This window comes from Labeo rohita, unplaced genomic scaffold (genome assembly GCF_022985175.1).
Source record: "Labeo rohita strain BAU-BD-2019 unplaced genomic scaffold, IGBB_LRoh.1.0 scaffold_266, whole genome shotgun sequence".
Classification (NCBI taxonomy): Eukaryota; Metazoa; Chordata; class Actinopteri; order Cypriniformes; family Cyprinidae; genus Labeo; species Labeo rohita.
The window spans coordinates 66,274-93,002 of record NW_026128946.1 but is presented as its reverse complement, the minus strand read 5'-3'; the positions used below and the strand labels follow the sequence as shown (position 1 = coordinate 93,002).

General features: G+C 33.1%; 1 protein-coding gene across 2 annotated transcripts; it reads right to left on the bottom strand.

Moving 5' to 3' along the window:
* Window positions 1-2,324: 2,324 nt before the first annotated feature.
* Window positions 2,325-26,469, bottom strand: LOC127159932 (butyrophilin subfamily 1 member A1). 2 transcript variants are annotated; one of them, XM_051102622.1, is made up of 7 exons: window positions 26,402-26,469; window positions 21,749-22,102; window positions 20,977-21,249; window positions 20,669-20,776; window positions 15,955-16,017; window positions 4,356-4,391; window positions 2,325-3,717 (listed from the first exon to the last, which is right to left on the bottom strand). In XM_051102622.1, the coding sequence occupies exons 1-7, from the start codon at window positions 26,457-26,459 to the stop codon at window positions 3,185-3,187; spliced, it is 1,425 nt and encodes a 474-aa protein (XP_050958579.1). In that variant the 5' UTR covers window positions 26,460-26,469; the 3' UTR covers window positions 2,325-3,184. The 2 variants fall into 2 exon arrangements, with proteins under 2 accessions (XP_050958579.1, XP_050958577.1); XM_051102620.1 differs by lacking the exon at window positions 15,955-16,017 and adding an exon at window positions 11,814-11,876.
* Between the last annotated feature and the right edge of the window lie 260 nt (window positions 26,470-26,729).

The following is a 26,729-nucleotide window of genomic DNA, read 5'->3' as shown; positions in this document are numbered from 1 at the left end:
AACAAGGAGCAAATCATTTTCTGATCTTGAATCTGTAATTCCACTAATAATCAAACAAATAAACTTCATCTCTGTATGACATGGATGCTAAAAGAGAAATATGAAAAGAGAAAACATTTATGAAGACTCACAAAATGATGTGTTAATATTCATTAGTTTGGCCTCAGAATACTTACACATACACTTACCAAATAAATTTCATACACACTACTATCATTTTCTGTTATAGGAAAACTTCACACATGCACAAACTGAAACAGAAATCTATACATGTAAATTCAGGCAAATGGATGCTAAATTTACTGACATGTTTTACCATTTTTTTGAAGTCCTGTTTCACAATTGTCCTTAGTTCTGCTGATATGAGAATTCATAAGAAGTTTGTAAAGTTATCATTACTGACTTAGTTTTTCTTTTTTGTATCACTGAACAACCTAAATGACGACTCAAATTGTTGATGAGAATTTAGAATGGGACATTTTCACTTTTGGGCCTTATTTTCACTTATACCTTATTATTAATTGCAATAGTAATGTTTTTATAGTGTCTTTAAGCAAAAATTACAAATGTAAATTAAAGAGAAAAAAAAAAAATGTTTTGATGGTTTTGGATTTTATCCAGTTTATATTCTAGGCTTCAAAAACAATAAACTCTAAAATGATCTTGATTATGAATTTGGAAAATTAAACACAGCTAATTTAAATTCTCTTTTCAGATCTGTAATATTTTAGTAACAATAACTGAAAAATACTTTCATTTTAAATATGAAAAACTATCTAAAGCACAGGCTCTATATATAAAAATCCTGGTTGCAGTTATGCATTTGTTTTATGGTAAATCAGTGTGGTTTTATTGTGTTTGTGTGTTTTCTCAACAGCTGTAACAAAAATATGATAGTGATTTTTTTTTTTTTTTTTTTTTTTTTTTTTGTTTGGAGGAGAAAATAAAAAAAAAAAAATCTAATTTAAGAATTAAACTTTTTACCTACAAAAAAGAGTAAAGAATCACATATTGAGCACATATTAATATGTAAAGGTGCTGAATGAAAGTTGTTATAGTACTGCACTTACATCAGGCGTTAAACTTTCAGAGATTTGTAAACTTCAGAAGATTTAGACTATAAAACTTGTATTTATTTGCTTTATTTAATTATTTATTATTATGACACATTTAGTCCTTATAATGATGGTGAACATTCAGAGACGAGGGAAAGTAAAAACTAAATACAGGATTTATTACACAAACAATAAACCAAGAACAAGGAACAAAAACAAAGAAACACAAGTGCAGAACTGAGGAAACCAACAACACATTCAACAATAGACAAGACCAACAAAGACCACAGGAAACATGAACACAAGAGCAAACAGACTGACAACAAGACACATCAGGAAACTAATCAACAAGAAAACTACAAAAGAACTACAAAAAGAACAGGAGACATGAACAAAATAGGGCCTAATGCAACCTAAAAACAAAAATAGAAGGTACACAAAACCAGGTATATAAGAGTTGTTATGGCCCTGTTTTTCCTTTCCCTACCTGTTGGTGGCAGTATAACATCTATATGTGATGTTGTAGCCAATTAAAGATGTTATGGGCGGAGAGTATAAAAGGTGTTATAGAATCAGTCCGTCACTTCCTCTGGTGAACTTTGTTTCAAAATTTTCTTTTGCTCCAGCTTTCCCTTTTGTTAAATATCCTTTTTTTGTCAATATTTGCTTTTACCAATGGATTACCTTTTTGTTGTTTATTTCTAACCCTAGACTTTGTTGTTTTTTCCCGTTTTTGTACTTACAACTTTTCCCTTAATAAATGAATTTGTAATTCAAAATTTTCTTTTGTATATGTGGTTCTCTTTATGATACGATCGGGGACGAGCTGGCCGTGACACAGTCCTTTAAGGAGCTTGGCAGTAAAAATCTATTTTGTATCAAACAGAGAGTTTAAAACATTAAAACAGTGTTGAAAAGACACAATAATTCAATGAAATACAAAATTCAAATTGAAAATCAAATTAATAATAAACAATTAAAATGAAGAACATTCATCAACAAACACTATTGAAGAAGGAGCAGTAACTGTATGATCTTCATGATGTTTTCATTCATTTTCTGCTCCAGATCAAAACATTATTCATGTTAAAGCAAAGCATCAGTCTTGTTAAGAAAGTCATATAGGCATTATTTATTTTTAACTATAAATTATTTTCAGTCATTTTTCAAAATAAAAGTTATGTGTCCAAATTTTGACTGGTAGTGTAAATAATATTTTAATTTTTAGATTAATTGGATCAGGGTTCCTCAAATCTGATCCTGTGATCAGAGTCAGAGCTAAACTGTGCAGGACAGCGACACTCCAGGACAAGATTTGAGGAACCCTGATCTACAGCTTTAACTCTACAACCACCAAACTCAGCCCTGTATCTTTTATAAATGATCAGATTTATGATTTTCATAAAACTGAAGATTAAAAATCATAAAAATCCCACAGACTTACATTGACACAATGTTCAAATGAGACAAATTCAAACTCCAACTGTCAAAACTCCCAGAATCCTTTGAGACTCAGTCAAGCTTCTGTTTACTATTTCTAATCCATTTAGACTCATTTATCTATGTCTGTCTGTATAGTGTCTGATACTTACCAGTAACTATATAACAACACTTTAGCAATCATCCAAACCAACCTAGCAACCGCCCTGTGTACCCTAGCAACCACATAACAACACCACAGTAACTGCCCAGATAACCTAGCAACTGCATAGCAACAGCCTAGCAACTACCCTGAGTACCCTAACAACTGAATAGCCACACCCTAGCAACCACCTGGGTACCTTAGAAACCGCAGAGCAACACCCTAGCAACTACATAGCAAAACCTTAGCAATCACTTTGGGTACCCTAGCAAAATACCTGTGTACATTAGCAACACTGTAGCAACAACCCTAAGTACCCTATCAACTGCATAGCAACCCTATCGATGTATTTAGATGTAAATTGTTTTGTCTTTAGACTTTATATTTTTAAAACTTTTTCAAACTGTCTATCAAACTTTTACAACTTTTAAAACATTTAAAACTTTGTGGTCTGGCTTTCTCAAACCAACTTTACAATCTAATTATTGCTGTTTCCCTTTTTATTGCATTTTCTTTTATTTCAGTTGATCACATAAATTCACTGATCTCATTCGTAATCATCACAGATGATCAGTGGTGTGGAGTTTCCATTCCACCAATACCCCAAACTAACAAATGGATAGAGTTTCTCATTAAAACACTGATCAGTGTAAGTGTAGATATGAGACTTGGACTCCACATCATAAAAGCAGACGAGACCCTTCTCATAATCCACAAACACACCAACCCTCTGAGGATCCACACGCAGAGAAAGAGAGTAAACAGAAGAATCACGAGCTTGATACACCCCATCTCTCAGTCCCACAGTCCAGTATCCATTATCAGGACTCAGACTGAAATACCCCTTCCTGTTAACAGATTCTCTGATCACTCCTAAATCCCACTTAGTTTGTCCCTTCACCTGCACCTCAAAGTAGAAACACCCTGAGGAGAATCCATCCTTCCCAACAACACCAAGATATTCATCAAATCTGTCTTTTCCTTTTCCTTTCGTTTGTGTGTTTCCAGATCTCACTTGTTTTCCATCATCAGACACGATGAGATGTGGATGAGCCGTATCAGCATCCAGAATCACATTCACTGCAAAAATATTGAAAATTCTGCTTTACAGATGAGTTTATAATAAATACATTGACAATTATTTATTTTTATAGGAATCATGAGAACTTTACAACAACACAAACAAAAAACAAAGATACACAATTAATTGTAAATAAATGTCATATTTAATGCACATTATATTATAATTTTGATGTTTACATTTTGTTGTTCATTTTTGGATCCTCTTGTGTTAAATTAAATCTTTTTATCTTTTTTTTTTTTTTTTTGGTCTTGCTTGTATTTAGTTATGTATGTAAAATCAATAATTATAATAAATATATATATATATTTTTATAATTATGGCATGAAACAAGCCTTTAATTCAAATAAATAATTATGCTTTTTTGACTCACCCTTGTATGATCTTAAATATGTGAGAGCTGAAAACAGAAAGTATAAAGTTATAAAGGCTTCATAACAGAATTCATCTTTAGATCAATAGTGAGATCAATAATTTCAATCAGCACTTGAAGACAAACAAAATAAAAGATTTTACAGAGTTTATATCTTATAATAAAATACAATGAATAGCAAACACTGTGTATTCATTCATTGTTTTACTGAATAATTTAAAAATAATGAATTTATATTTTAATAAGATCATATAAAACATTCACCTTTAGGCAGAATTGTCTTCAGAAGTTGATCACGTTCTACAGAAAATTCAGAAAAATATGAGAAAAGAACATTAAACTTCTATCATTTTTATTACTCTGACAAACAAGTTATGATCATTCAGTTGTGTTAATGTCACACAGGTGTACATCAGGGGCCGTGAACCCGACCATGAGGCTGGTTTAGCTGACTAGACAGGTAAGTTTCAGTTTAGTTTGTGCTCCAACTCTGGGTTTTAGGGACCATGAAAGTGGTTTGGCTTTTAGCAGTGCTCATCACCATAGTAACTTACGCTCCACAGGTAACCTGCGCCAGGACAGATTATGTTCTGGTTTAGAGATCACAAACTGAAATTTGACCAATCAGCTTCAAACAAACGGACAAATCTGTGACACAAAAAAGCCACTCCCTCAGTTTCTCTTGGTCCAAATTAAAGGACACTACATAGTAAAAGACTTTAAAAATAAAATCATCTGGATTTTAGTAATTTAGAGTATTTATTGTAATTATTTTATATGATTCACATAATTATTATACTCATAATCCATTATCATTTCAACCATTTTAGTTTAATAGTTAAAGCTACAGTTTGAAACTTTTTTTATGTGTTCAAAATGTATATAAAGTACATAAAAATATACATAAAATATATATAATAAGTGAATACATCATGAATCCATTTTCTAAACATGTTTTTTCTTATCCTGAATCACTACAGTACACCTATAATAAGGTTTTATATTTGGACAATTTCAGACTGTGAAGTAAACCAGTACCTGCATCATAGTCATAAACAGAGAGAAGTAGATCCGGCTACAATGTTCTTACACAACATTCAGTTCTGTTTATTAACCACTAGAGCACCAAAAGTTATGCAGCTTTAAGATTTTATTTTAAATGAATAAAAAATATATACAGATCATCTGAAATATACATAAGATTTTGTCACAATAGTTTTTTTTTTTTTTTTTTTTATTGATTTTTTTGTGCAGATACAACATCTTGTATATACAAAAAATAGTAATTCACCATTCTGCTTTACATTACACCCCCAATCCCTCTAATATCCCGAATACCCAAACAAACATACTATACGTGTGGTTATTAAGTGATCCATTAAATGTACAAAGAAAGAACAAAAAAAAAAAAAAAAAAAAAGTAAAGTAAATAAAAAGTTAATCCTCTTCTGCATCTTCAAGTGACAGATCAATAGTATCCATATAATTCAGCAAAGGTTTCCATGTTTTATAAAAAGTTTTCAAAGACCCTTTTAATGAAAAACTTTTTCCTGTTTTAAAGACAAAAAAATTTATTTTATCCATCTGTCATATGAGGGAGGGGTTGCATGTTTCCACCTAAGGAGAATAAGCCTCCTATAGCTAATAGCGTGGTGAAAGCAACAACATCTTGTGTTGCCGAAGGCAAATTTGGCTTAAAAGGAATTCCAAAAAGCGCTGTAAAAGGGTTCGGAGTGGCTGACATGTTAAAGGTTTTTTCAAAGGTATCAAATATTTTAGACCAAAACTCTGTCAATCTTGGACAAGACCAAAACATGTGAGTGTGATTTGCTGGAGATTGTCGGCACCTATTGCAAGTGTTACTTCTGTCGGGGTATATTTTGGCTAATCTGGCATTGGTGTAGTGTACTCTGTGAAGAATCTTGCATTGCATCAAACTGTGTCGGGCACATACAGAGGAAGAGTGTACTAAATCGAGCATATAGTCCCACTCTATTTCACTTATAGTAATCCCCAGCTCCTGTTCCCAGGTCTTCTGGAGTGGTTCAGAGAGGTCAGAATTTAGAGAATCTATTGCTTCATAAATTAAAGAGATTAGCCTCTTCTGTCTGAGCTGAGAGAAAGAATTTTGTCCATTTTTGAATCAGAAGGAAAATTAGGAAACTGAGGACACTGATTTTGTACAAAATGTCTAATCTGAAAGAAGCGAAAAAGATGGGTTTTAGGAAGATTAAACTTTTCTGACAATTCTGAAAATGATTAGAATATACCTTCATCATACAAGTCTTTGATGGTACTAAGACCCCTAGAAGACCAGTCGTGAAAAACTGAATCAGAACATGATGGTAGAAAAGATAAACTGTTTACTGTAGGTGCAAGAGTTGATGGGCTGATTAACCCAAAATGCTTTCTAAAATTAACCCATATTTTAAGAGTATTGGTCACCACTAAACTGTCTGAGACATTTTTAGTCTTTATAGGAAGCTGAGAGCAAATCACTGAATGAAGGGAAAATTTTGAGGATGATAATTCTATTTGGACCCAGATAGGATATTCAGGAGCTCCTGAAGTGTTAGTCCAATATAACAGCTTGCTAATATTACAGGCCCAATAATACTGTTGAAAATTTGGTAAGGCAAGGCCCCCTTTCGACTTTGGTAGTTCGAGAACCTTTCTTCTTATTCGTGCATATTTGCCACTCCACAAAAAAGAGTTAGTTGTCTGATTCAAAGTAACAAAAAAGACAGGTTAATATAAATGGGTATATGCTGGAATAAATATAAAAATTTGGGCAAAATTGTCATTTTAACTAAATTAATACGGCCAACTAGCGATATTGGAAGAGAGGCCCATCTCTGTATATCTTCCTTATAAGCATCTAACAGAGAATTAAAATTTTTCCTGAAAATACCTGTGACTGATTTGGTGATAAATACACCTAAATATCTGAATCCTTCATGAGCCCACTTAAAGGGAAAAGGATATTTAGACAGCGTTTCAGCTGCTGCATTGATTGGGAACAGTTCGCTCTTTTGAAGATTTAATTTGTAACCAGAAAATTTGCCAAACAGATCAAAAATTTGGAGGATAGGCGGTAATGATGATGCAGGGTTAGTTATATATAAAAGAAGGTCATCTGCATAGAGGGACAGTTTATAAGAGGTTCCAAACCGAGTAATGCCTTCAAACTTTTCCTCACTCCGCAGCCAAATGGCCAATGGTTCTATAGCCAACGCAAATAATAAAGGCGAAAGGGGGCAACCTTGGCGTGTACCTCGGTGCAAGGGAAAGGTTTTAGAATGTGTTGCATTGGTGTGCACAGACACAACAGGGGAGGAGTATAATAATCGAATCCATGTTATAAATAAAATGAAAAACAAATACCCCCATTCAACCCTGTCGAATGCCTTCTCGGCATCGAGGGACAATATAACCTCAGCATTATCAGAACTAGGAGAAAGGATGGTATTGAAAAGTCTTCGGGTATTATAAAAAGAATGTCTACCAGTCATAAAACCTGTCTGGTCAGGGGAAATAATAGTAGGCAACACTTGCTGAAGGCGAAGGGCAAGGATCTTAGATAGAATTTTAAAATCTACATTTAATAAAGAAATTGGCCTGTAACTACTACAGAGTAGTGGATCTTTGTCTTTCTTTAGTAACAATGAAATGGATGCCTCAGACATGGTTGTTGGGAGCCGACCTGAAAGAAATGCCTCATTATATACTCTTTGTAAAATTGGGGCTAGCACAGAAGAGAAAGACTTAAAAAATTCAATAGTAAAGCCATCGGGGCCAGGAGATTTACCATTTTGAAGTGAATGAATTGCCTCCTGTACTTCCGTGGTCGACACTGGCCTGCCCAAATCATTTACGCAAGGGAATATTAGTTGATCAAAGGGGTTTGGGTCACTCCATATTTTTGAGTCACATTCTGATGAATAAAGATCTATGTAATATTTTGAAAAAAATCTAATTAATTTCCTCTGGATCAGAAACTATGTCACCCTTAGCTGATTTAATTTTGGGGATTAGTTTAGATGTTCGGACGGTCCGAGACTGAAATGCAAGTAATTTGCCAGCTTTTTCACCAAATTCAAAAAAATGCTGCTTGGCACTCAACAATTGCTTTTCAACTTTATGAGTTAGAAGTAAATTATACTCTGAATGAAGTTGAAGCCGTTTTTTGTAAACTGCGGGAGAAGGGGTCTGAGAATACTGAAGGTCTAATTTAGAAAGCTGGTCTGATATTTCTGCCATCCTTGAATTCTCAGATCTCCTCAAATGACAGACATATGTAATTATCTGTCCTCACATATAAGACTTAAACACAATGTGCTACTGCTAACAGAATTATTGCCATTTATTTCAAAATATAGATTTATATGCGATGTGAGGAAATCTTTGAAATTGTTATCAGACAGCAAATAGGAACTAAATCTCCATTGTTTAAAATAAGACCTGGCTTGTGGAAACCTTAAATCCAAAGAGGTGGGGGCATGATCAGAGATGACTATACTATGGTAGTCACAAGAATTGACAGAGTGCATCATTCTGTTATCTAAAAGAAAAAAATCAATTCGTGAATATGAATGGTGAACGTGTGAAAAAAAAGAAAAGGCTTTGCTAGTCGGAAACTTCGATCTCCAAGGATCTGACAGGCCTATCTCCAGGCCTAAGACTCTAAAAGTCTGGCAGAGTTGAATAACGTGGACTGTTTTCAAGAAGACCTGTCCAATATTGTATTTTGAACCAAATTAAAATCCCCCCCTATAATTATGTGGTGACTATCAAGGTTAGGGAGTACAGAAAAAAAATGAGCAAAAAATGTATCATTGTCCCAATTAGGTCCATATATACATGCTAAAACAACAGGGATTGTTTGTAAAATTCCGGACACAATCACATAACGACCATTCGAATCCGAGACCACTGATTCTGGTTCAAAAGCAACGTCTTATGTACCAGAATCGCTGCCCCTCTTGCCTTTACACCAAATTTGGAATGAAAACAATGACTAATCCATGCACTCTTAATGCGCGACACATCTAAAGTGCGAAGATGTGTTTCTTGTAAAAAAATGATATCTCCTTTAAGGGACTGTAAATGTGAAAGAACTTTTTTGGTCTTAACAATATTATTTAAACCTTTTACATTCCAAGAAATAAAACGAATATTTATATTTGATCTTGTTGTATTACCAGCCATTTGAATCATGAATAGCTATTGCAAGACTCTGATCCATGTGATGCAGAACAGAGATAAAGACAAAAGAAGAGGAAAGAAAAAGGAAAAAAAAAAAAAAAAAAAAAAAAAAAACAACAAGATTCAACAAAATACAACAGTCTATTACCCTCAATATCCCCTTAAACAATTGAACAATAACTTGCGTACCTCTACGGATACCTTACTTCCTTTTTCAATCCTATTTAACCTGCAAACCTTACATTTCCCCAATAACATATTTTAACCCCCAAACGCACAAATAATATACATAAATGTATTTTAAACAGCTTATCGAAAGAAGCTTTTTCTTCAGTCACAAGTCAAGTGTTCTTATGCAACGACTAGGCCTTTACAGTTTCGAAGGCAACTCAAAAACATTAGAGACTGTTAAATCCGAACGGATGCGGAAAGACAGCAGGTAAGGGCACCGTAGAACAGACAACCATAATATGAATTAAATCAACATAGATCCCAACTTACATAGTTCCACTACAATAGGTATAGTTGCGTTTATAGTTCAGCATATAGTTGCGCCGCTTCCTGCTTTACGATTCCAATAGCACAAATGTAAAGCACATCAGATTACTGAGAACCTCCGCACTGACAATCCAGATACCGCTTGCCCTCCTCCGCCGACATAAACCACTTGTTGCTTCCTTCTTTGGTCCTTATACGAAGCCTCGCTGGATACAAAAGCGCCGGTTTAAACCCCTGTTTGTACATTTCGGCCATGTCTTCACGATTCTGAGCCCGCTGCTCCATTACTTCAGGGCTGTAATCTTCGTAGATGGCGATTGGTTTCCCTTGATACTGTAGTTCGCCTCCCTTTTTTACGTGCCTCGCGAATGACTCTATCTTTTAGCTGGTAGCGATGAAAGCGGACCACAACTGCTCTTGGTCTCTCCCCTGGTTTAGGGTTAGCGGTGAGAGATCTGTGCGCCCGGTCCAGCTCTGGGGGGGAGGACAGGATCTGATCGCCGAAAACGTCAAAAAGCAGCTCGGAGAAGAAAGTCGTTGGCCGTGGACCCTCGATCGACTCGGGCACTCCGATGATCCTTATGTTGTTCCGCCTACTCCGCGCTTCAGATCAGCGGTCTTGGCTTTGAGCCTTGCGTTGTTCTCCGTTAGTGATGCGAGCGAAGTTTCTAGACGTTCCACGCGCTCATCCAACGACTCCGCGTGCGATTCTAGTGCGGTAAGTGTCTGTCCATGATCAGTAACCGTGGCTTGCACACAGTCAAGTTTCACTTCTAGTGTCTTGATCGCAGCCTTGAACTCTGCCGCTAAGGCCGCTCTGTGCTCGTCCAGCAAGTCTGCTAGAGCCGCCATGCTCACTTCGCCTGATGTCGCGGGCGCCTCGGCTTTCATAGTAGCTTCTTTCTTAGATGTTTTCGCCGTTTTACTTGCCATGTTAGACAGACACTGTTGTTCAAAAGTCGTCTGGTTAGTTTGTATAGTTTGAGGGAAACGATCGGTGGAGTAGTTGAAGAAATAAACTAAACTGAACGGGGAAGAGAGACAAACGCGTCTACTCCATTGCGCTGCTCAACCGGAACCTTTGTCACAATAGTTTTAATCATGACTACATATGAGCTTAGATTTTTTTAGTCTCTCTATACCTACATATGTATATATGTATTATACACATATATGATCAACTATATACACTATACACTTCACAACTTTCACTAGCAGTGATATGTTTTCTTTAGCTTGTCCTCTTTCATGACCAGATCTTGTTAACTTGCTGTGTAAAAATGTTTTAAATGTTTCATATTTTCAGTCTTTTAATCTTTAACTAAACTAAATCGCACTGTCTTGTGAATCACAGTTTTAAGTAATGTGATTGATTGTTCATTACTGATGTCACATTTCTACATGCACACGCTCGATAAACACATGATCAGTGTTGATCAGTTGATGATCAGTGTCATGATACCAACAAAGCTGGATTGGTTTGATTTTTGTCAACTCAAAACTAATCCTGTAACCCTGAGTTTATTCAGCCATTATTATAGTACAAGTCCCTTATACATGTCAGGATCAGGTACTGTTTTGTGTTTTTGTGCATGTTTCCTTTGTTCTAGTTTTCCTGCCTGTGTTAATTACTGTGTTTGTTGTCTTGGGTACTAATTTAGTTACAACTGTCCTGTGTTTAAATAGTTATGCTTATGTGTATTTATATCCTTGGTTTTGGTTTGTTATTGGTGTTATCTTGTAATTTTTAAGTTGGTTGTTCAGTTTGCTGTGTTTATTGCTCTTTTCTTTTCTTTTTTCATTAAACAACACAGATGGTGCTTAAATCCAGCTCTCTGTTGTCTTTTTCACAACCAGTCATGACAGAAAAAATATACATTATATAAACAACTGGTGACCATTTACCAGACTCAAGATGTACACAAAATAAATGAATGCACACAGTTAAAACATTATTTTTCTGCTGAAAACAGACTTTAAATGAATAATGAATTAATAACGTAATAAAGACAGATTCACCATGTTGTATTCTCCTCTTCTCATCCTGTAGTCGACTGTGTTCATTCTGTAGTTGAATGCGTTCTAAAGAAGATTCAAAATAAAGACAAGAGAAAACAGAATTCAGACAACAAATACAAATATAATTTGTGATTGAGGAACAATAATAAATTACAGGGCCATATTCACAAAAATATATGAATGCACAATTAATTAAGCACTTTGTGGATGAAAACAGACTTGACATTAATACTGAATTCAATTATCTCACTATTAACTAACTATTACCTACATTTTTTGCCTCAGTAAATGAATTTCTGCTTATTAAACTAATAGTTAGTAAGGTAGTTGTTAATAGTCTAATATCTGCTTTATAATACTAATAAACAGCCAATATGCTTATAATATGCATGCTAATAAGTAACTAGTTAATAGTGAGAATTGGTCTCTAGTCTAAATGTTACCAAAATATTTAATAAAGTCAAATTAAATATATATATATATATATATATATATTCTCAACATAATATTTCACATATAAAGTAACATATCAAAAGGAAAATCTGTAGACGAAATTTCGTTTTACATCTTTGTAACATAATTTTTTTCATAACACTTTATATTATTTTCTTTTTTTTATACTTTATTATGTCTTTCAGTTAAAAAACACATTTAATACAATTATACAAGTGATTTTTTTCTTTGAAGACATAATATTTTTTACCAATGGTTATTCCTCATTTTTCCTTCTACTTTATCTTCCATTCACTTTTTTTCTCCTTTTGTGGTAATACCCACCACCAACACATTAACAAAAATAAATAGATAAATAATAAAAAATAACAATAATAATAACATTTACATATATAAACACTTTTACATATGAAAAATAGGGGGGAAAAATAAAAATACAGAACACAGTCACATATTCATATCAAATCTCTTATTATCCCTAATTCATAGTAATTCAAACAATGTTATCAAAAACATCAATTGATAATAATATTTAATAATTAAATAAAATAATAAGGTAACACTTTATTTTAATAGTCCACTTTAGACATTCTACTAACAGTAAGTAACTTTGCAACTGCATGTCAACTAGTCATTAGAGTATTAGTAGTCTGTCTGCTTAATATCTTCAAACAGGCTTCTAAACTTTGCAAGTATGTCAACTTATTCTACTAACCCTAAACCTAATCTAACAGTCTGCTCTGAAAGTTAGTAGACATGTAGTTGCAAATTCATGAGAATTAGTTGACATGTAGTTGCAAAGTTACTTATAGTTAGTACAATGCCTAAAGTGGACTATCAAAATAAAGTGTAACCAAAAAAAATAGAGGGAGGATTATGTAAAAACTTAATATAATATGTTTTGTTTTTTAGTGGATACTTTGATTGTGCCCATATCTTTTCAAAAAGTATACTTTTACTTTTGATTTCCATATCTTCTCCATACTGTACTTTAGTGTACTTTGGACACTAAGTCTAACAAAAAATGTTATCTTTACTAAAACTCATCTTTACTAAACAGCAGGTCCTATACCCAAAACTATATTTTGTATTTTTATTATATTTGATTTCTTAACCTTTTCTTCTATTGCCTGAAAAACTTTTTCCAATCTATTTCCAGTCTTCTTCTGTTATTTTATTAACTGACTTAATTTCCCATTTTGTCTTAATAGTATATAAACCCCAGTCCTTAATTTCGTTGAATATATTATTTATTCGTCCTAGCAGGTAATCGATTTTACTACCCTTAATCATAAAACGCAACAGAGGGTGAATATCATCTAAAGTTTTTATTTTAATCTCATCCTTTAAATAACTTCTTATTTGAAGATATTTGTAAAATTATTTCCCAGATAATACATATTTTTTCTCTTTGTTCTCAAATGTCTCCATCTCATTGTCTCTGTAATTTTTATAAAATCTTTTAATCCTTTGCTAGTCCAAACCTTAAATACAACATCAAAAGTATTTGGTTTAAGATCTGGATCTCTTGCTATTTCCCTTAAACAAATCATCTCCTGATCACTAATGTACATCACTTTGCAAATTCTTCTCCAACATTTAAAAACTACCTTTTTCACCTACACAATAATAACTAGTATTTACCTTTTTACTTCTCCCACAAAATATCAATGTACTAATTGCATCAAGTGACCGGGTTTCCATACTTTTCCACGGTGATATATTTTCCTGCTTGCATCCAGCTCAAAATCAGCTTAATCTGGTCTGCATAACAGTAATACTCCAAATTTGTCAATACACCCCCCATTTCTTTACTATTTTGTAAACCCTTAGGTTTTACTCTTGATTTCCCCTCATCCCAGATGAATCTTCTAAAAATATTATGCCACTTTTTAAAATCACTAAGATGTATATAAACAGGAACATTTTGAAACAGAAAAAAAAAAAAATCTCAGTAGTATACTTATTTTAACATTACTTATTTTTTCAATTAAAGATAATGATAACATTAAATCATTTTTATCTAAATGATAAGATAAAATCATTTCTTATAGTAGTTTCTAAAATATCATAGTTACACTTATATAAATTTTCTACTTTGTTTGGAATTTTCACTCCCAAATTCATTATCTCTGTTTGGTTCCATTTAAAATCATATTTCTCTTTAAAACTTTGTAATTTACTCCCAATTTTTTTCTAGCTTCTGTCTTATTAAAGTTTAATTTATATCCTGACATAGATCTTTTTTAACACTGAGGGTAATGATGTTTGTACATCCGTTAAACAAAATCACATCATCCACATAAAGTGCAAGTTTATGTTCCTCATCTTTAATTTTAAGGCCTTTTATTAAAGAATTCCCTTGTATACTCTGTGCTAAAGACTCTATACCACTGGTCTCAAACTCAATTCCTGGAGGGCCACAGCTCTGCACAGTTTAGCTCCAACCCTAATTAAGTACACCTGATCTAGCTAATCAAGGTCTTCAGGATCACTTGAAACTTCCAAGCAGGTGTGAATTGGAGCTGGTTGGAGCTAAACTCTGTAGAGCTGTGGCCCTCCAGGAATTGAGTTTGAGACCTCTGCTCTATACATACAGGACATATCTGAGGTGATAAGGGATCCCCGCCATGCTCACTTCGCCTGATGTCGCGGGCGCCTCGGCTTTCATAGTAGCTTCTTTCTTAGATGTTTTCGCGGTTTTACTTGCCATGTTAGACAGACACTGTTGTTCAAAAGTCGTCTGGTTAGTTTGTATAGTTTGAGGGAAACGATCGGTGGAGTAGTTGAAGAAATAAACTAAACTGAACGGGGAAGAGAGACAAACGCGTCTACTCCATTGCGCTGCTCAACCGGAACCTTTGTCACAATAGTTTTAATCATGACTACATATGAGCTTAGATTTTTTTAGTCTCTCTATACCTACATATGTATATATGTATTATACACATATATGATCAACTATATACACTATACACTTCACAACTTTCACTAGCAGTGATATGTTTTCTTTAGCTTGTCCTCTTTCATGACCAGATCTTGTTAACTTGCTGTGTAAAATGTTTTAAATGTTTCATATTTTCAGTCTTTTAATCTTTAACTAAACTAAATCGCACTGTCTTGTGAATCACAGTTTTAAGTAATGTGATTGATTGTTCATTACTAATGTCACATTTTTGTGTTTTTGATACCAACAAAGCTGATTGGTTTGATTTTGTCATTGTTCTAGTTTTCCTGAGTTTGCCTGATATTGTTATTTACAAGTGTTTGTTGTCTTGTTTTGTGTTTTTGTGCATGTTAATTTACTGTGTTTGTTGTCTTTACAATTTAGTTGTCCTGTCCTGTGTTTAAATAGTTATGCTTATGTGTATTTATATCCTTGGTTTTGCTTTGTTATTGGTGTTATCTTGTAATTTTTAAGTTGGTTGTTCAGTTTGCTGTGTTTATTGCTCTTTTCTTTTCTTTTTTCATTAAACAACACAGATGGTGCTTAAATCCAGCTCTCTGTTGTCTTTTTCACAACCAGTCATGACAGAAAAAATATACATTATATAAACAACTGGTGACCATTTACCAGACTCAAGATGTACACAAAATAAATGAATGCACACAGTTAAAACATTATTTTTCTGCTGAAAACAGACTTTAAATGAATAATGAATTAATAACGTAGTAAAGACAGATTCACCATGTTGTATTCTCCTCTTCTCATCCTGTACTCGACTGTGTTCATTCTGTAGTTGAATGCGTTCTAAAGAAGATTCAAAATAAAGACAAGAGAAAACAGAATTCAGACAACAAATACAAATATAATTTGTGATTGAGGAACAATAATAAATTACAGGGCCATATTCACAAAAATATATGAATGCACAATTAATTAAGCACTTTGTGGATGAAAACAGACTTGACATTAATACTGAATTCAATTATCTCACTATTAACTAACTATTACCTACATTTTTTGCCTCAGTAAATGAATTTCTGCTTATTAAACTAATAGTTAGTAAGGTAGTTGTTAATAGTCTAATATCTGCTTTATAATACTAATAAACAGCCAATATGCTTATAATATGCATGCTAATAAGTAACTAGTTAATAGTGAGAATTGGTCTCTAGTCTAAATGTTACCAAAATATTTAATAAAGTCAAATATATATATATATATATATATATATATATATATATATATATTCTCAACATAATATTTCACATATAAAGTAACATATCAAAAGGAAAATCTGTAGACGAAATTTCGTTTTACATCTTTGTAACATAATTTTTTTCATAACACTTTATATTATTTTCTTTTTTTTATACTTTATTATGTCTTTCAGTTAAAAAACACATTTAATACAATTATACAAGTGATTTTTTTCTTTGAAGACATAATATTTTTTACCAATGGTTATTCCTCATTTTTCCTTCTACTTTATCTTCCATTCACTTTTTTTCTCCTTTTGTGGTAATACCCACCACCAACACATTAACAAAAATAAATAGATAAATAATAAAAAATAACAATAATAATAACATTTACATATATAAACACTTTTACATATGAAAAATAGGGGGGAAAAATAAAAATACAGAACACAGTCACATATTCATATCAAATCTCTTATTATCCCTAATTCATAGTAATTCAAACAATGTTATTCAAACATCAATTGATAATAATATTTAATAATTAAATAAAATAATAAGGTAACACTTTATTTTAATAGTCCACTTTAGACATTCTACTAACAGTAAGTAACTTTGCAACTGCATGTCAACTAGTCATTAGAGTATTAGTAGACTGTCTGCTTAATATCTTCAAACAGGCTTCTAAACTTTGCAAGTATATGTCAACTTATTCTACTAACCCTAAACCTAATCTAACAGTCTGCTCTGAAAGTTAGTAGACATGTAGTTGCAAATTCATGAGAATTAGTTGACATGTAGTTGCAAAGTTACTTATAGTTAGTACAATGCCTAAAGTGGACTATCAAAATAAAGTGTAACAAAAAAAGAGAGGGAGGATTATGTAAAAACTTAATATAATATGTTTTGTTTTTTAGTGGATACTTTGATTTTAGTTGTGCCCATATCTTTTCAAAAAGTATACTTTTACTTTTGATTTCCATATCTTCTCCATACTGTACTTTAGTGTACTTTAGACACTAAGTCTAACAAAAAATCTTTACTAAAACTCATCTTTACTAAACAGCAGGTCCTATACCCAAAACTATATTTTGTATTTTTATTATATTTGATTTCTTAACCTTTTCTTCTATTGCCTGAAAAACTTTTTCCAATCTATTTCCAATCTTCTTCTGTTATTTTATTACCTGACTTAATTTCCCATTTTGTCTTAATAGTATATAAACCCCAGTCCTTAATTTCGTTGAATATATTATTTATTCGTCCTAGCAGGTAATCGATTTTACTACCCTTAATCATAAAACGCAACAGAGGGTGAATATCATCTAAAGTTTTTATTTTAATCTCATCCTTTAAATAACTTCTTATTTGAAGATATTTGTAAAATTATTTCCCAGATAATATATATTTTTTCTCTTTGTTCTCAAATGTCTCCATCTCATTGTCTCTGTAATTTTTATAAAATCTTTTAATCCTTTGCTAGTCCAAACCTTAAATACAACATCAAAAGTATTTGGTTTAAAATCTGGATCTCTTGCTATTTCCCTTAAACAAATCATCTCCTGATCACTAATGTACATCACTTTGCAAATTCTTCTCCAACATTTAAAAACTACCTTTTTCACCTACATAATAATAACTAGTATTTACTTTTTTCTTTCTCCCACAAAATATCAATGTACTAATTGCATCAAGTGACCCGGTTTCCATACTTTTCCACGGTGATATATTTTCCTGCTTGCATCCAGCTCAAAATCAGCTTAATCTGGTCTGCATAATAGTAATACTCCAAATTTGGCAATAAACCCCCATTTCTTTACTATTTTGTAAACCCTTAAGTTTTACTCTTGATTTCCCCTCATCCCAGATGAATCTTCTTAAAATATTATGCCACTTTTTAAAATTACTAAGATGTATATAAACAGGAACATTTTGAAACAGAAAAAAAAAAAAAAAATCTCAGTAGTATACTTATTTTAACATTACTTATTTTTTCAATTAAAGATAATGATAACATTAAATCATTTTTATCTAAATGATAAGATAAAATCATTTCTTATAGTAGTTTCTAAAATATCATAGTTACACTTATATAAATTTTCTACTTTGTTTGGAATTTTCACTCCCAAATTCATTATCTCTGTTTGGTTCCATTTAAAATCATATTTGTCTTGAAAACTTTGTAATTTACTCCCAATTTTTTTCTAGCTTCTGTCTTATTAAAGTTTAATTTATATCCTGACATAGATCTTTTTTAACACTGAGGGTAATGATGTTTGTACATCTGTTAAACAAAATCACATCATCCACATAAAGTGCAAGTTTATGTTCCTCATCTTTAATTTTAAGGCCTTTTATTAAAGAATTCCCTCGTATACTCTGTGCTAAAGACTCTATACACAGAGGACATATCTGAGGTGATAAGGGATCCCCAGAGTGAGAGAGTTTGGTCCCAGCGTACACCAGTTCTTACATTTTCTTTTAGCAGGGAGCAGCTTAGGTCCAGCACACGATAAGCTAAGGACCAGCTTAAACTAGCAAAGGACCAGCTTAAACCAGCTCAATCCAACATCCATGCTTTAAAACCTACCTAACCAGCATATGCTGTTTTTTTCAACAGGCATTTCAGCCACCGGAAACACCAGAGCCCCATCCCCTCTCACCAGACACATTGTCTATCTCCACTTCTAAGCTGCTCAAAGAAAGTGGAAGAACTGGTGTATGCTGGAACCAAACTCTCCCACTCTATTGCTGGAAGCTCCCCAAAACAAATCACTTCTGGTCAATTACTTAATATACACAAACAACCTGGATTTTGTTTCTAAATGAAACATGACTAGAAAGCAGCTGCAGTGCAACAGTCCTCAATGAAACAGCCCCTCCTAACTTTACTTTCATGAGTGTCTGCAGAGCTGTTAGGAGAGGTGGAGGTGTAGCTGCTCTATTTAAAGATGTCTATCAATGCAAGAAAGTGTCATTTGGTCATTGCTTGTCCTTTGAATATCTGTGTTTTGTGCTAAAAGATACTCCACACATCTTATTTATCATCATTTACAGGCCTCCAAAATACTCTCCAACCTGTTGAAGACTTTACAGAACTGTTATCAATGATTTCCTCTGAGTTTGATTGCTTTGCTATTGCTGGGAATTTTAATATACACATAGATAATGCAGAAATTAATACTGCAATCCACTATAACATCTATAAAGACAGCATTCATGCTTTTAATGTGGAACTACAGGCACAGCAAGACAAATCATCTTCTCAAACCTTATAAACAGCAACATAAACACTCATACTCTTTTTGCTACTGTTGAGAGACTAACTCAACTAACTCAAGATCCTTGAAAAGGTTGTTTTCAATCAGCTGAACAACTTCTTAACCTCAAATGTACACCTGGACAAAAGTCTGGTTTCTGAATGCATCACAGCACAGAGACAGCATTCATAAAGATAATAAATGATATTTGATTAAATACTGATTCAGGCAAAATATCAGTGCTGGTACTTGATCTCAGTGCTGCATTTGACACCATCACAAGGAGTCATTGCATTTGGAAACAAAGATGAACTTCTCAAGGTGAATGCAAACCTTGACTCAAGGGGTCAAACAACTAAAAATCAAGTCAAGAATCTTGGTGTGATTCTAGAGTCAGACATTAGTTTCAGTAGTATAGGAAATCAAATCAGCATATTATCATTTCAAAAATTCTGCAAGAATTAGATGTTTTGTTATTGTGTCTTTATCAGCAGGGTGGACTATTATAATGGACTCCTGACCAGCCTTCACAAGAAGACCATTAAACAGCTGCAGCTCATCCAGAACACTGCACTGATTCTGACTACAACCAGAACATCTGAGCAAATCACACCAGTCCTCAGATCATTACACTGGCTTCCAGTTACATTTAGGATTGATTATAAAGTATTATTACTCTTTTATAAATCACTCAGTGGCTTAGACCTCAATACATTGCAGATATGCTCACTGAATGTAAACCGACCACTCAGACCATTAGGTTTTCAGATGTTTTCATCCATTTTAAAACATTTTTAATCATTTTAAAGTGTTGAGTCTTTGCTTTTATTGTTGTGATTATTTGTATGATTATTCTAATCATTTTTATGTAAAGCACTTTGAATTATGATTGTGTATAAATGTGCTATAAATAAACTTGTCTTGCTTTGAAAATTAACCCCATACTGCATTATTTACAAAAAAAAAATAGTAAATAACAAAAAACAAGGATTTTACCTTTGTTTTTATGTGCAAACACAGCTATCAGTATTCCAGCAATCACACTGAGCACAACAAAAACTGAAATCAGGATGACTGATGTCCTCCAAGAATTAAACATATTACCTGCAAAACAGAACAGTAATTCAGCACATTGTGTAAATCAAACTATTTTGATGAGATGATTAAAAACATACATAGACAGTAAAATGTTTTAGCTTTACGTATCTTAATAGACTAAGCTGATAATCATTAAATCTTTATCTATGCGAAAATACCATGAGATGATGACAAACAATTACAAGAACAAAAGTGTCAGTATTTACTTGTTGTGATCATCAGTGTCTCCAGCATGTGATGCTTCAGTTTGACTCTGCAGTGAATCTTGCTGTCTCTCTCATATACAGTGATGGTGTGTTTCACACTGAATCCATCTATCTTTCTTTGCATCTCTGTAGTTTCTGAACTCAAACTGACTCCTTCACTGTTCAGCCACTCAAGATCAGGTTCAGGGTTCCAACCTTCAGATTCACACTGTAGATGAAGTCCTCCTGAATGATCAAACCCATCTACAGTGATCACTGGAGGACGTCCTACAGCTACAGATCAACAAGAAGAACATGCAGTTGTTGTTGTTTTTTTTTTTTTTTTTTGAAGTTAGTTGATGTTAGCATGTTAAGGCTGGAATACACTACACGACTTTTGCCCCGATTTACAGTCCGAACAAACTGATGCTAGTTGCTGACAGTCAGAGCCAGAGCCAGTCTGCAGATTAGAGCTGATGGATGTAATAGAAAATTGCAAAGTGTATGGTTGTGACAGACTCTTTCAGCTTCAGAATCTGATTCCATCCAGTCAGAGGATATTAAACATGTTTGATTTTTTCAGGAGATTTAAGAGTGCATTTCATGCATCTCTAACAAGGAGCACATTTCTGTGTGAGTTTGTTGTGATACTCATTTAGTGTATGATGACCAGCTTTCCTTTGTGACTATTTACAAAGTCAGTAAGTGTCTGATGCCTTGTGTTTTAAATTCTGTTCAGATTTTAAAATTGGTGTAGTGTATTTCAGCCTTTAGTTTTCAGTAATTTTCTCACCTTCAACACTGACATTAACAGTGGCATCATCAGACCAGGATTTGGACTGAATAAAACACTTATAAAGTCCTTCATCAGAGACTCGGACTGATGAGAGTTTGAGTGATGCGTTTCCTCTCTGTAGTTCTTGATGATTCAGTTTTGTTCTGCCTCTGTAGGACTGAATCTGATTTGTGTTTTTGTCTACATGATCCTCATAGAGATGCACTAGTTGTGAGTCTTTCAGATCAGATCTAAACCACTCCACTGTCATGTCCACAACACTGGTGCTGGGTTTGACTGAACAGGGCAGAATCACATCATCACCAGCTACAACAAATACAGGATCTGCAGGTCCCACTACTTCATACTGCTCTGTAAAAGAGAAAGAGAGCACACTCAAAAAAATATTTCAGCCCTTAACTTAATTCAATTACGTACAAAATTTCCATGCATTTAGATTACGTAGTTTTAATTTAAACAAATCAATTAAACTTAATGTGATTCAAATGCATCAGTCTTACGTAAATGAAACAGGTAAAGTTTATGTAACATTTCCCAGTATTAAACAAACCCTGCTCAGTGTTCATGTGTTTCCACACTACAGAGTGTTCAAGTAGCATTGACACAGTGTTGGAGTTAAGGAGATCATTATGTCATGATTGACCAATAATGATCAACACCTGCTGTTTACAAGCAGAATCACAGAAGGAAAGAGAAACACAAGAATCAGACACAGCCAAAGAGAAAATGAACTTAAATAAATGAGGACATTAAATCTCTGATTAAACAACTCCACAAACAACATTACAGATTGACTTGATTTCTGTCGTATATCTATAAATATTATTTCAGAACATCTAAACAGAGGTTTAGATGTTTTATTTTTTTTATTTTTTTTTTAAGTTTCAATTGACCTCACCATCATGGCGAACAGGGTTTACTTTAGTTGGGCTCTTGACTTTTGATTTTTTTAATGTTAGTTTTTTTGGTTGTTGTAATTATGTGTATGAAGCACATTTATTACAACAAAATAAAAAAGCCAAAAAGAAGTCTGATTAGCTGTTTTTGGTTAATTTTTATTGTTTGTTAAATCATTATCATCCAGTGGCATGATGCACTGATCTCATGCAGTGGTTAGTCTATTATTTTCATAATGTTTACGACAGGTGTATGAACGATTATGGATGTTTGTCTTATACACTAAATCTTGAAATCTACAGCATCAGTTTGACACACACAGACATCAAGAATCAGCATTTGAATCTCAACAATGGTGACATTCAACAGCTGCATGCTGGGTAACAGCAGATTATAAAACTCACCCATGACTCCCAGCATGCAGCTGTTGAATGTCACCATTGTTGAGATTCATATGCTGATTCTTGATGTCTGTGTGTGTCTAAGCAACACTGGAGATCTTAAAGTAGTAATAGTAACAGTTCATACAACTACTGTAAATATAATGAAACTAAGAGGTAAACCACTGAACAATATCAGCAAATCAGACCACTTGAGAACGATTACAACATCAATAATAATTAACCAAGAACACTTAATAAGGACCCCTTTTTTTTTGCGCTATACAAATGTGCTCTATGAACACAATTACAGCAACCAAAGAACAAAAAAAAACTATACTAAGAAAGTCAAGGGTCAAGAGCCCAACTAAAGTAAACCCTGTTCGCCATGATGGTGAGGTCAAATGAAACATTTTTTAAAATAAAACATCTAAACCTCTGTTTAGACGTTCTCAAATAATATTTATAGATATATGACAGAAATCAAGTCAATCTGTAATGTTGTTTGTGGAGTTGTTTAATCAGAGATTTAATGTCTTCAGTTATTTAAGTTCATTTTCTCTTTGGCTGTGTCTGATTCTTGTGTTTCTCTTTCCTTCGGTGATTCTGCTTGTAAACAGCAGGTGTTCATCATTATTGGTCAATCGTGACATAATGATCTCCTTAACTCCAACACTGTGTCAATGCTACTTGAACACTCTGTAGTGTGGAAACACATGAACACTGAGCAGGGTTTGTTTAACACTGGGAAATATTACATCAACTTTACCTGTTTCATTTACGTAAGACTGATGCATTTGAATCACATTAAGTTTAATTGATTTGTTTAAATTAAAACTATGTAATCTAAATGCATGGAAATTTTGTACGTAATTGAATTAAGTTAAGGGCTGAAATATTTTTTTGAGTGCAGGTCTAATTAAAAGTGAACCTCCTTTAAGTTGAACCGTCAACCTTTAAACATCAAGTCATAAAAGTAGCCCATATCTTGTCATCATATTTAAATGTGCACAAGTGTGAATGAGACTTTAGGGCTACAATGTTTTCATGTAAAGCAGCAGTTGTTTTTCTCCACACATCAGCTCTACATCTGATCATTCGAGAGGCTTCATCCACCACATTATGTTGATTTATTTACAACTTTGCTTCAAAGCACTGCCTGTGTGAATATATTAAATACAATTATATGGATCTTTGTAAACCTGATTCTAATTGGTCAATATTTCCGAATAATAATAACTGTTATTTGCAACACTGACCACTTCTCCAGGAAACCTACAGTTTCATGATTGTGCTCCTGTTCTGTCTCTGCAATTTCTACAAGTAAATTATTAAAATAATTTCAGCTTAGATAAAAATTTCATGTCCATTTATTTTGTAGCCGTGTATTGATCACTTACAGTGAGCTGGTTAGTATCACAAAAACTATATAAACTATAATTATAAATAAACTCTCCACCTTATTTTTGCCGTAAGAGCAGATGCTGCCATTTGTAAATTTTATGGATCTGACTTCTGGTCTCATTACGTAATCAGATTCCAAAAATTAAGTACTTGTAATTATATTACATTTTAAAATACTTTTAATCAGACTAGTTACTTTCTTATTGATTACATGATTACATATTATTTACACAATAGCAATAAATTATCTATAATTTGTTTCTTCCTCTTTTTAACCTTATGAAATTTTCTTTCTTAAATAGTCTAACGCTTATATACACTCAGTCGTCCAGTTTTGTGGACATTCACACACAGATCAGTCATTAGTCAGGTGACGACACAGCATTTGACCACTGATTTACAAAAATCATTTTAGGGTTAAGAAGTGTTTCAACATTGAATCAAATACTGATAAACGCATTAATTTTCATTTGAATTATCACTCAGTAGGTTATTTAACCATGTATTATGTCTATTAAGGCTTTTGTCTTCACAAACATTTATTTGTAATCTGGTCATTTTTTATCTAATATATTTACTTGAAGTACACCTGAGATTTTAGAATATTTTAATAATTAAGTATCATATGTTCACTGGCTCTCTGACATGGTCACATGACATGCAGGTAAACAAATGTAACAATATTTCATTTTTTTAGTAACTTTTTTATTTTGATTGATTTTAAATATTATTTGTTTTAATTTAACATAATTATGATTGAATAAATTGTTAGCTTTTCATTAAACCCCCTGCAGTTCCTTCACAAACCCCAGTTTGAGAAACCTTGACATAATGTAATGTTTAATGCACTTCATGGTGTTAATAGCAACAAATGGAATATCTTTTCTTACTCTTTGTTGGGTCAAAAGTAATGTTAAAGAATGTAATGTAATGATTATGTTATAACTACAATTTTTGTCACATAATTTGGAATCAGTAACGGATTACAGTTTGTGTTGGGAGTTACGTGAGTTACGTAGTCAGATTACTTTTTTCAATTAGCTAGTAAAGTAACACATCACTTTTTAATTTACAAATAAATATATGAGTTACTTTTTCAAATAAGTAACGCCAATTACTTTGTTTTCCCATTTATTGACTGACAGCTCTCTTTTCCCCATGGTTTGTGAAATCAGGAGTAAGTACAGAGGCGTTGTGTGCACTGTGTAAACATGATGTTACTGTAGTTCTAGACTAAATGTGAACATGCATTAATTCATCTCACTCAAAAAAAAAAAAACAGATTCAGTATTCATCAAAATGAATTAAAACAGTGAAATATGACACAAACCTGCAGTAATTAACTACGGTAAATAACACAAATATCCTTTATGCATTTAATATCATTTTATTAACCAATGTCTTTGCTCCTGACCTTCGATGATCCAGTTCAACCATATTAATAAGCAAAAATTACTTTAGATAATCTAACAATTGTACTTCATTTTTTTATTGCTGAAAAGTGTTGAACTTTCTTCTCTTGCATGAATGTACTTTTTCTTCAGCCCAAAGCTTATTCATTTCACTTTTTAGTAAGAAGGGGCTTTTAAGGGGCTTGTAACTTAATGCATGACTTTCCTTAAATAGTAACCAAGTAATATAATTAGTTACTTTTTTTAAGGAAGTAACACAATTGTAATGCATTACTTTTAAAAGTAACTTTCCCCAGCACTGTTTGTAAATAATCTACCCAGCTCTGTGTAGAAAACAGCTTGTTTTGCTGCTTGATGTTGCAAACTGGTGTTAGTGATAGTGCAAACAGTTTTACTGTTTACTGCACAATGTTATTCTTCTCGTTAGTTCTCTATAGCAAAAGTCTTGCCCATAGGTTTACTTTTGCATTGAATAATAATGTGGACAGCTAGCTCACCTGAACAACGAATGGATTTGAACACACACTTCAGCTCTTTACATGGGTGTGAAAAATTACCTGATCTTGAATCTGTAATTCCACTCATAATCAGCAGAGTCACACAGATGAACTTCATTGCTGGAGATTTGCTGGAAATATGAACACAAAACATTATAATAAACAGACAAATGCTAAGTTAACATGCGTGTGTTTTGCCTCTTAATACTTGCACATTTACACTTATGGGCCAAACACAACATTTTAAATACACATCTACAATCAACAGGTTAAATTAGTCCAGACAAAGCAAGACACAAATGTACAACATGTATCTACATTAGAGTGCGGATCGGGCCGCATTTTTCTGTCCGAGCCCGGCCCGCGTCCGACTGAGCAGTAACCGAAC